Source organism: Somniosus microcephalus, chromosome 11 (assembly GCF_052327205.1).
Source record: "Somniosus microcephalus isolate GS21.2 chromosome 11, FLI_Smic_1.0, whole genome shotgun sequence".
Classification (NCBI taxonomy): Eukaryota; Metazoa; Chordata; class Chondrichthyes; order Squaliformes; family Somniosidae; genus Somniosus; species Somniosus microcephalus.
This window is the reverse complement of record NC_140997.1, coordinates 56,710,820-56,722,868: the sequence shown is the minus strand read 5'-3', so window position 1 is coordinate 56,722,868 and position 12,049 is coordinate 56,710,820. Positions and strand designations below refer to the sequence as shown.

Genomic DNA, 12,049 nt, shown 5'->3' with positions numbered 1-12,049 from the left:
GACAATTGAGCGATTTTGCCCTAATTGGGCACTTGATTTCCAGTGTGTGGGAACCGCTGGCCCAATGAGTCTTTTGGTCCTGAAACTCGCCTCCGATGATGTCATCTATGCAGCTGCATTTAAGGCCTGCAAGTAGCCTTGGTTCATTTTCTGCCTAACTACTTTGTTGCTGAGACTTCTGAAGGATTTTGGTGCAACCATGGAAAGCTCAAGGCCCAAGTGCGCACCCCGCTTTGATGAGGACTCCCTCCAAGCTCTGGTGGAGGGAGCAAGAGCGTATAAGGAAGTGCTGTTTCCTTCTTCTGGGAGAAAGAAACCTCCCCAGCAGATCAAAGTTGTGTGGCTGCAAGTGGCACAGGAGGTCAGTGCCATCTCAATGTGCAGCAGAACATGGCTGCAGTGTAGAAAGAGGTTTCATGACCTTCTCTGCACAGGAAAAGTGAGTATTACATCACCATGATCCTCAATCTGCTACCCATCGCCTCTCATCCCCAGTACTCTTCATTGTCAACCTCCTCCTCCACAACCCACTTGACCCTTACATCCCTGCACCCTTAACCATTCCCTCTCTCTCTGTATACACATTCACTTAACTATTCAACTATGCAGGCCTCACGCTCCCCATCACTGTTATGCTATGACAACAACTTACAACATATAGTTTTTCATCTCTCTCTCATTGACATTGTATGAGTATCTGATCCGGACCTTGGCAGCAGCCGCCAACACATCAGCAAATCAAGATAGCGTCCGTGGCGGTCGCAGGGTAAGCGCTCTCCCTGAGTCGGTCGGCCCACTCCCGCTACAGATGCTGTGCATCGGCGCTGATGAGGTCGGCGAGTCGGCGGGGAGGCAGCAGAAGCAGCGATGGAGGCCACCACGACCCGCTGTAGCACGGTGGCCGGCAGCTCCTCGGCGGGAGGTTCGGAGGTCGAACCGGTAGGAGGGGAGGCGGCCAGCAGACCGAGGGTGGGAAAAGCAGGCCCTGGAAGGTCGGACACCGCGGGAGGCTCGGAGGTCAGACCGGGTGGAAGGAGAGCCAGGGAGAAGCAGGCCCCGGGACGTCGGTACCACGGCGGCTGAAGATTGTCGGGCAGGAGTGCGGGAAGGGCGGAGCGAGGCGAGAGCGGACCCTATTGTGATGGCGCCGATGAAGATGGCTGCCGTCCTTGCGGGCTCCGTGCGTACCAGCAGCTAAGTGTCCTTTGCTGCTTGGTGCGCTCAGCTCGTTAAGAAAAAAGCATTTCACTGACTGGATTTCACTTATTGTATTTGGTTATTGATATACCTATCAATTCCTCCAATAAAAGGCGAAGAGTTACGAAGGTGACTAAAGGTTTTTATTGACTAAATAACAGCCCACTCTCGTGGGTGATCCGATCCAAGCAGGAGGAATACCAGCCAGTCGCTCACCTTTATACCTGGCCTGGTGGGTGGAGCCAAGGCGGAGTCGGCAGTGGTCATCCCAGGTATAGCAGTGTGGCAAGAGGCGACCTCGTACCGTGATACAATAGTGGTCAGTGATACAGTTATAACGAACAGTGGTGAACAGTGCTAACGATAGTGAACGTGGTTTACCACATTCACCCCTTGTTTAGAATTAAGTCCGGCGGGGTGAAGTGTACTACCAATTCTGGTAGGTCAGTCTGTCCGGAGGCTTCGTAAGCCTCTCCGATCGCCGCAGCGGTGGTGTTGCCTTATCCGGTGCTGGTGCCTTATCCGGTGTTGATGCTGGTGTTTGCGTGGTCGGCGAGGGCTCGTGGGGTTCCGGCATGCCGTCTACCTGGACTGAGGTTGGGGGGGGTGGTGGCGGTGTTTCCGGATCGGCTGAGGGTGCGAGGTCTCGTAGGGAGACAGTGTCCTCCCGCCCGTCTGGGTACGCCACGTAGGCGTACTGGGGGTTGGCGTGCAGGAGGTTCACCCTCTCGACCAGGGGGTCCGTTTTATGGGTCCTCACGTGTTTCCGCAGCCAGACCGGCCCCGGGGCGGTCAGCCAGGTTGGTAGAGTGGTTCCCGTAGTCGACTTCCTGGGGAAAACGAACATTCGTTCATGGGGGGTGGTGTTAGTGGCCGTGCAAAGTAATGACCGGATGGAGTGCAGCGCTGTCGGGAGGACTTCTTGCCAGCGGGAGGTTGGGAGGCCCTTAGACTTTAAGGCTAAGAGGACGGCCTTCCATACCGTCGCGTTCTCTCTTTCCACCTGACCGTTACCTCTGGGGTTGTAGCTGGTGGTCCTGCTTGCTGCAATACCTCTCTCTAGGAGGAATTGCCGGAGTTCCTCGCTCATGAAGGAGGAGCCCCGGTCGCTGTGTATATAGTTCGGGAACCCGAACAAGGCGAAGAGGGCATTCAGGCACTTAATGACCGTGCTACTGGTCATGTCGGGGCAGGGGAAGGCAAAGGGGAAACGGGAGTACTCATCAACGATGTTGAGGAAGTACACATTACGGTCAGAGGACGGGAGGGGCCCCTTAAAGTCGATGCTCAGGCGCTCGAAGGGGCGGGTGGCCTTGATCAGGCTTGCTCGGTCCGGCCTATAGAAGTGCGGTTTGCACTCCGCACAGGTCTGGCAGTTCCTGGTCATGGTCCTGACCTCCTCGATGGAGTAGGTCAGGTTGCGGGCCTTAATGAAATGGTAGAGTCTGGTGACTCCGGGGTGGCAGAGCTGGTCGTGGAGGGTCTGAAGCCTATCGATATGCGCGCTGGCGCATGTCATTCGTGAAAGGGCATCAGGGGATTCGTTCAGCTTGCCTGGCCGGTACCAGATCTCATAATCGTAGGTGGAGAGCTCGATTCTCCATCTCAAAATCTTGTCATTCTTGATTTTGCCCTTCAGCTTGTTATTAAACATGAAAGCCACCGAACGCTGGTCGGTGAGGAGGGTAAATCGTTTGCCTGCCAGGTAGTGCCTCCAGCGCCGTACTGCCTCCACGATCGCCTGGGCCTCTTTCTCGACCGACGAATGTCGGATCTCGGGGCCCTGTAGGGTCCTTGAGAAGAAGGCCACTGGCCTCCCCTCCTGGTTTAGGGTGGCGGCTAAGGCGAAGTCGGAGGCGTCGCTCTCCACCTGAAAGGGGATGGACTCGTCCACTGCGTGCATCGTGGCCTTGGCTATGTCTCCCTTAATGAGGGAGAAGGCCGCGCACGCCTCCTCCGTGAGGGGGAAGGAAGTGGCTTTCAGGAGGGGTCTGGCTTTGTCCGCGTAATTGGGTACCCATTGGGCATAGTAGGCGAAAAGCCCCAGGGTTCTCCTAAGTGCTTTAGGGCAGTGGGGGAGGGGTAGCTCCATGAGGGGGCGCATTCTTTCTGGGTCGGGGCCGATGATTCCGTTCTCCACTACGCAGCCGAGGATGGCAAGGCGCGTGGTGTTAAACACGCATTTCTCCTTATTGTAGGTGAGGTTCAGCCGTTGGGCCGTACGGAGGAATTTCTCCAGATTCGCGTCATGTTCCTGCTGGTCGCGGCCGCAGATAGTGACGTTATCTAGGTAGGGGAATGTAGCCTGCAGTTCGTTCTGGTCAACCATCTGGTCCATCTCCCTTTGGAAGACCGAGACCCCATTAGTGACACCGAAGGGGACCCTAAGGAAGTGGTATAGGCGCCCATTCGCCTCGAAGGCGGTATACTGGCGGTCCTCAGGGTGGATAGGGAGTTGGTGGTAGGCCGACTTCAGGTCGATGGTCGAGAATACTTTATACTGTGCAATCTGATTGACCATGTCAGATATGCGGGGGAGGGGGTATGCGTCCAGCTGGGTATATCTGTTTATGGTCTGGCTGTAGTCGATGACCAGGCGGTTTTTATCGCCGGTCTTTACGACTACGACCTGGGCACGCCAGGGGCTGCTGCTCCCCTCGATAATGCCCTCTTTCAGGAGGCGCCGCACCTCAGAGCTAATGAAGGCTCTGTCCCCGGCGCTATACCGCCTGCTTTTGGTAGCGACGGGTTTGCAGTCAGGGGTAAGGTTAGCAAACAGAGAGGGTGGCGGGACCTTGAGGGTGGAGAGGCTGCAGGTGTTACGCGGTGGGCGGTTTAACGTTTGCTGGTTGTTGACTGTGAGTGGGGGGAGGGGTCCACCGTATGCTAGGGTTACGCTTTGGAGGTGGGATTGGAAGTCCAGCCCTAGTAGGACGGCAGCGCAGAGATGGGGGAGGACGAGGAGTTTAAAGTTTTTATACTCCGTGCCCTTAACCGACAGGGTCACGACACAGTAGCCGCTGATGTCCGTGGCGTGGGACCTCGATGCCATCGAGATTCGGCTGCGCGTTGGTAGGACAGAGAGGGAGTAGTGGCTCACCGTGTCTGGGTGGATGAAGCTCTCCGTGCTTCCGCTGTCGAACAGGCAGGTCGTGGCGTGGCCGTTCACTTTGATGTCCATCATTGACTTGGACAGATGGTGCGGGCAGGCTTGGTCCAGGGTGACGGAAGCTAGTGTGTAGCTGAGCGAGTCGTTGTCATCTGCGGGCGAGGCGGTCGGGCGTGGTGAGTAAAATGGCGTCTCCCACGAGGTAGGGCCCCATGAGGCACTATTGGGGTCGGTTGCCTTAATCAAAGATGGCCGCCCCCATGACTCATGTGTGGGGATGCTGGCCTCAGTTGCCCTAAACAAAGATGGCCGCCCCCATGACTCATGTGTGGGGATGCTGGCCTCAGTTGCCCTAAACGAAGATGGCCGCCCCCATAGTTCGCATGCGGCACTGCTGGCCTCTGAGGATCCGCTCCTGCAGGCCTTGGAGAAGTGGCCTTTCTTCAGGCAGGTTCTACATATGGAGTTCTTGGCTGGGCAGCGCGACCTCGGGTGCTTCTCCTGGCCACAAAAAAAACAGCCGGCGGCCCGATCGCGGATGCCCGATGTCGGGGCCGGTGCCGGGGGTGGCGGGGCCGGTCGGGTCCGGGACGCCGACGCAGAGGTAGGTCCCGGGGGCGGCGCTGGGAAGGGTGCTGTGGTAGGGGTCGGGCCCGAGTCCCAGGGTCGCGAGCAGTACCTGGTGAATGCTTCCTGATCTTGGTGGGCCACTTCCAGGGAGATAGCGAGGGCTTCAGCTTTTTCCATGCTGAGGTCTTTAGCTTCCAGCAGTCTTTGCCGTGAGTACTCGGACCGTAGGCCTTTCAGGAATGCGTCGCGGATATTATCTTCAGTATTTTCGGCTGCCGACACCGATTTAAAGTCACAGTTCCTGGCGAGTGCATATAGCGCCTGTGAGAATTCGGCTACTGATTCTCCTGGCTGTTGCGGCCGTGATCTTAGGAGGTGCCTAGCGTACATGTAGTTTACCGGGGTCCGGTACTTCTGTTTCAGCAGGTTGATGGCGGTCTCGTAGGTAGTCATGTCCTCGATGAGAGTGTATACTCTCGGGCTCAGTTGTGCCTGCAGGACACTTAGTTTGGATGCCTGAGGGACGCTGGATTCTCTCAGGTATGATTCGAAGCAGACCAGCCAGTGTTTAAAGTCTGCGGCTGAGTTTGCTGCTCGTGGGTTCAGGTCCAGGTACGGCGGTCTGAGGGCTCGCAGCCAAGCTGGCTGGTGTGGCTGTGCTCCTGGGAGCTGCGCTGGTGGCTCCTCCGCCGGTTGTGACTCGTTGTCGGACATCATTAAATTTAGTCAATAAAATTGATATACCTATCAATTCCTCCAATAAAAGGCGAAGAGTTACGAAGGTGACTAAAGGTTTTTATTGACTAAATAACAGCCCACTCTCGTGGGTGATCCGATCCAAGCAGGAGGAATACCAGCCAGTCGCTCACCTTTATACCTGGCCTGGTGGGTGGAGCCAAGGCGGAGTCGGCAGTGGTCATCCCAGGTATAGCAGTGTGGCAAGAGGCGACCTCGTACCGTGATACAATAGTGGTCAGTGATACAGTTATAACGAACAGTGGTGAACAGTGCTAACGATAGTGAACGTGGTTTACCACAGTTATGTGACAAATAAAATTGAAATTAAAATTAAAATTGATTCTAATGCTCTAACAGATTAACTTATGAGCATCTGCACAATTCAATGTGCGTGCAATGTTTGTCTCACATGTCTAACTCTTTCCTTTACTTCCCCACAGGACCATCGACAGCCCCCCTCCCCACTGTCGAGGAGGAACAGCCTGAGCCACCAGATTCTTCAGAGGAAGCTGCAACCTCTGAGGGCGCAGCGTCAGCAGAGTTAAGCGCACCCAGCACCAGCGCAGACACTCACACCTCGGTGGGACCTTCGGGAGATAGAGTAGTGTTGCCACCTGGTGTATCACAGCTCACAAGTGAGCATCAGCAGATGGTGGAAACAGGGACAGCAGTGGAGAGTCCTTGTCGGAGGGCGCAGGACTCTCCCAGCTCGGCTCAGCTGCATGTCGACCCTGTGCCTCCGGGTCCATCCAGAAGGAGAGCGGTGCTGGAACTCCAGGAACAGGTACAGGAGTCTCTGGCAGGTTTTGTCTCCAGGGTCGCTGCAAGTGTGGAGCGGATGGAGGAGTCCATCGCTAACATGAGCAGAGCCTTTGTGGAGGCACTGGCGCATGAACGCATCACCACGGAAAGGATGGCAACCTCCGTGGAAAAGATGGCTACCTCCGTGGTAAGGCTGGCTACCGTAGAGGAGAGGATGGCTACCGTAGAGGAGAGGATGGGTATGGCCATGGAGGAGCTTAGTCGCCAGGGTCTTGAAAACATGGTCATTGTTCAGAATAGACTGACATCTCTGGAGGAGCGATGGTCAGCTATTGAGCAGAGAAACCAGACCTTCATGGAAGTCCTCTGGAGTAGGACTGGCAGTGCAGAAACAGGTCCTCATGGCCCACCTGAAGTGCAGCAAGGTGCTGTCAAGCCACTTGCTAGCTCTGAAGTGGGGCTGACCCATGAGTGAGCTGTTGGTGGCAGACAACAAGAAAGTGGGGGCTCCTCTCCAAGCGCTCACACGACCATGCCACTGCAGAGCCCTCGGTCAGAGCCCCATCAGAGTCCTCACCCAACTGAGATCGGCATCTCAGCCCCTGCACAGCCACAGGAGCAGCAGACTGTTGCCGAGCCCTCACAGGCTCGCAACCCCAGAGGACGCTCGAGGCAGGAGCAGCAAGAAAGTGAGCAAGGGGCCTCCACATCTGCTGAAGCCACAGGGGAAACACCACGTAGGAGCATGCATAAGAGGAAGATAAAGCACAAGTAGTCACAAGGGTAGTCACTTGGGTGTTCTGTTGTGTTTAATTCTGAAATGCCATCCGTGAATTTATGTGATAAAATGACGATGGCAAACTGTCGACGTTGTTGGCTGTGTCATTTCACAAAAGGGACTTCCACATTGAGGGCTCAGGGCAACTTGGGATTGTCAGTATGGTGGTCAGAGTGATAGGAAGCCGCAGGTTCTCGTCCATTGTCGATGGTGTGGTAAGAAGGTGCGAGGGAAATGTGTTTGATTGTCAGCCTAAGCAAATCTGGTCAAGATCAGTGCCTCCCTTGCAGCAACGTTCTCGCGTGCTGCTGCCGCTGGTTGATCCGCCTCTGCAAGCTGTTTATTGTCGCTCTCCTCCTCATCTGAGGAGGCTATGTGATGAGCCACTTGTACCTCAGGCAGCTGCAAGCCACGATGCTGTGCCATGTTGTGAAGTGCACAGCAGACCACGACGATTCTGGAGACCCTGGCAGCCGAGTACTGCAGGGCTCCACCTGATCTATCAAGGCATCTGAATTGCCTCTTCAGCAAGCCGATGGTTTGCTCGATAATGGATCTGGTGGAAATGTGGCTGGAGTTGTAGCGCTCCTCAGCTTCATTGGATGGCCTCCTCAACGGCGTCATTAGCCACGTCTTCAGGGGATAGCCCTTGTCTCCAAGTAGCCATCCGCAAAGTTGGTCTGGCGAACTGAAGAGTGGAGGCACACTAGACTGTCGCAGAATGAAGGAGTCATGGCAACTGCCAGGGTACTTTGCGCAAACATGCAAAATTTCCTTATTGTGGTTACACACCAGCTGCACGTTGAGGAAGTGGAAGCCCTTGCGGTTGACAAAAATATCTGGATTGTGATGGGTGCCTTAAGGGCCACATGTGTGCAGTCTACGACGCCCTGCACCCTTGGAAAGCCTGCCAGATTAGCAAAGCCAACCGCACGTGCGGTTACACTCGCTTAGTCCTTGGAGAATTTGATGTAATTGTGCGCGTTGGCAAAGAGGGCATCGGTTACCTGCGTGATGCAAGTGCGTGCAGCCACCTGGGAGATGCCGCTGATGTCTGCTGTTGATCCTTGGAATGAGCCTGAAGCAAAAAAGTTGAGTGCGGTGGTTATTTGATGTCCCCTGGTAAGGGGTGTCCACCTGCTCCTCTGGGCTCCAGGTCTTGCTGCAACATTGCTCAGATGTCACCCACTACGTCTCGCTAAAGTCTGAGCCTCCTTTGGCACTGCTGCTCAGTCATGTTGAGGTAGCTCATCCTCTGTCTGTCAACCCTGTTTTGGGGGTATCTCCTGTGGAGACATCCTTCGCTGCACTGGCGCCTTCTGGCCTGTGCAGCTTCAGGTGGGTGAGCAGCAGGTTGGCACTCCTTTTGTTACTCCTGCTGTTGGTGCTGCTGTTGTTCTGGGTTCTGCTGCTGCCGTGGCTGGTCTTCGTCCGAATCTGAGGTCCAGGAAGAAAGGAAATAAATGGTTCCCATGCTGCAGGTATATACCTCAGTTGAGGAAGTACTCAGTCAAGGTGGGGAGAGGGGTTTCCCAGGAGGTCACACTGGAGATGGATCTCAGCTTCAAAACTTCCAAAATGAGTAGGCCTGCTAAAAGTTCTCCCAGACCGGAGAAAACAAAGTTCTGCCACCTGCAAATGATCATTGTAGAAAACTCCTTTTTAATGGTGGAGCTGCAACTGTTAGTAAGCTATCCACTTGTGAGCCCGCCAGGATTAACTGGCGTGTTCCAAGGGAGACGTGCAGCACGCGGGAAATGTGTTAAACTCAGAAAGGCCTCTCAAAATGGCATTATAGAGGTACTTAAGTGGTTGTTAAGGGGCTTAAGGGCCTATCCTGCCTCTTGGAGGAGGGACCGAAACGGGGTCTGAAAGCCTGCTTTTGGGAAAGTTGCTCAGAGGCGGGCTGGAGGCAGGATCGGAGCCCGCCGCCATTTTTTGCAACTTTCCCACCTGACCCGCCTCCAAACCAGCCTCCTCGGACCTGGCAAAATCCAGCCCGTTAACATCTGTGGAGAGAGAAACAAAGTTGAGTATTTCCAGCATTTTCTGTTTATATTTCAGATTTCCAGCATCTGCAGTATTTTGCTTTTGTATCTGATAAACAGGGCACGATCTTGCCAGCCCTAGGGAGGTGGGACTGCCGGGAAAATGGCAGAATCTGGGGGCGGGTGCCCATCCCGCCCCCAACCCGCTTCCGTGCCATCTTGCCAGGAGGCGGGTAGCCGACCCATGCTGGTTCCCGTCTCCTGGAGGCAGAAAGGGGATTACAGCCACTTAACAGCCTGTTAACAGGTAGTTAACAGACAGTTAAGAGGATTATCCCCATTTTTCCAACAGAGGCGCGGGCTTCCCGACGTCAGGAAACCCCGCCAGGGTCACCAAGGCGAGCAGTGGATCTGCGGGGGCAGGAGGGGTGCAAAAGTGCGCTGTAAAGGTAAGTGATGGGTGCAAGTGTGGAGAGGTTAGTATGTGAGGCAAGTGGAAAGTGATAGAAAATGTTTACTTACCTTTGTTTCTTCCTGCAGGCTTCAACAGTTGGGGATGCGGAGAGTCTCACATCTCACCGGCAGAGATGACAGATGGCTGCTGCAGTCTCCGATGCAACAACCATCTAATTTCTGCTAAAGGAAGAGGCTTGATGAGTCTTGAATACAAGGACTCATCAAACAACATAGAATGTCAGTGTTTGACAGCTTCACAGAGCTGTCAAACGATGACTATTCATCTGTTAAAAATTTTTGACAGATGAAACATCATACGCTGATGTTCTCTGTAACCGGCTTCCCCTTAATTGGCCTGCTAAGCCCGCTGGGTGGGCTCAACAAGGTCAATCAAGGGAAAATAGCGTGGGTTGGCCACAAGTCAATGGAGGCGGGACAACGACTTGACAAGCAGCAGTCCCGCTTCCAACGCGCCCCCATTGGCAAAATCGCCCCCCTAGAGTCTGCAATAACGTCACAGCTAACTGAAGTACAAATGTAGATTGCCTAGTTTACAACCAAACTCACAGGGGGAGGGCATTCTTCAGTATTGAATTTTGTAATTAGAGGTTAGGTCATAGATGTATTGTGTGAATGTGGTGAACAGCAGTGAGAGAATTGCAGCCAAGCTCACGGGGGGAGGGCATTCTTCAGTATTGAATTTTGTAATTAGAGGTTAGGTTACAGATGTATTGTGTGAATGTGGTGAACAGCAGTGAGAGAATTGCTACAAATGAAAGAAAGCTGAGAATTAAAACTGACATTGGAAACTCACCATGTGAGAATTTCAGACATGAATGAGATTCCTAACGCTCAGCCTGTCCACTTACTACAAGTGGTGCCACTAATTGCTGTCAATAACATTGAATAATAACGTGGGCAATTTTTGTTGATGTTTATCATTTGAAATTTAAACATTTCAAAACATAGATTTACCAGTTCTTTATGTTCAGCGGTGACAGTTGCTGGTAGAGTGTCCATGTAAGAATCTTTTAGCGGCGCCCAACCCAGTTGATGGGGCTCCAGGTAAATCATACCACACCTGTTAAAAGAGGATAGCAATTTAGCACTTGGCAAAAGTGGCTGCATCCTGTGCCAAGTGCTCAATCTTGGATAATCTCTCAGTTCATCTCACCTGCTGACGGTCGCTGGAGAAGCCTGTTCTAAATCTGCCGGCTCAAATATTAAACTCATTTTGGAATTCATCTGGATAATTTCACCACTCATCAAACACAACTGGAAGACAAATGGCACATAAACAATGGAGAGCAGCACAGTGTAGACCACCATTTCATCTCGAGTCTAAATAATAAAGACATTAAGAATCATTAATGAGCCTCTGGCAAATCTTTTAATTGTTCTTCCAGTTGAAAGAATTGAAAGCTGCCCGAACACTGATGTTTTACAACTTTCAAAACTTTAAGAGATTAAATCAAAGACTAAAATATATCCTCTCATCCCCAAGTCTTCCTGGATCACCCAGCATTCCACAGTGAGGAGTGTGTCCTGATCTCAGGTTTCTACCAATGCTGCTGTTAAACTGACTGGTAGGTGATACATAACAGCATCCCAGGATATCTCTCCTCACCTACCCACTTTTTCTTTAAGGAAGCACCCGGACACTGTTCATTAGTTGTCCCTTATGACATTGACAACATAAGAACATAAGAAATAGGAGCAGGAATAGGCCACTTGGCCCCTCGAGCCTGCGCCGCCATTCAATAAGATCATGGCTGATCTTGGGCTCAAAGCCACTTCCTCGCCCGCTCCTAACCCTTCACTCCCTTATCTTGCAAAAATTTGTCTATCTCCACCTTAAATGGATTTAATGACCCAGCCTCCACAGCTCTCTGGGGCAGAGAATTCCACATATTTATGAGACTCAGAAGAAATTCCTCCTCATCTCAGTTCTAAAAGGGCGACCCTTTATTCTAAAACTGTGCCCCCGCGTTCTAGATTTTCCCACGTGGGGAAACATCCTCTCTGCATCTACCTTGTCGAGCCCCCTCAGTATCTTATATGTTTCAATAAGATCACCTCTCATTCTTCTAAACTCCAATGAGTATAGGCCCAGCCTGCTCAACCTTTCCTCATAAGTCAACCCCCTCATCTCTGGAATTAACCAAGTGAATTGTCTCTGAACTGCCTCCAATGCAAGTATATCCTTCCTTAAATAAGGAGACCAAAACTGAACGCAGTACTCAAGGTGTGGTCTCACCATTACCCTGTACAGTTGTAGCAGGACTTCCCTGCTGTTATACTCCAACCCCCTTGAAATAAAGGCCAACATTCCATTTGTCTTTTTGATTACTTGCTGTACCTGCATGCTAACTTTTTGTGTTTCATGCACAAGGACCCCCAGGTCCCTCAACTGCAGCATTTTGTAATCTCTCCCCATTTAAATAATAATTT

General features: G+C 52.8%; 1 protein-coding gene across 1 annotated transcript in view; it reads right to left on the bottom strand.

Moving 5' to 3' along the window:
• Positions 1 to 12,049, bottom strand: part of dnah3 (dynein axonemal heavy chain 3) — a 336,640-nt gene that overhangs the window by 104,480 nt on the left and 220,111 nt on the right. The window contains exons 36-37 of the mRNA XM_086000753.1: positions 10,773 to 10,873; positions 10,574 to 10,679 (exon numbers count right to left, since the gene is read on the bottom strand). Of these exons, the coding sequence (XP_085856879.1) occupies positions 10,574 to 10,679; positions 10,773 to 10,873 (207 nt within the window). The remainder of the gene's footprint in view (positions 1 to 10,573; positions 10,680 to 10,772; positions 10,874 to 12,049) is intronic.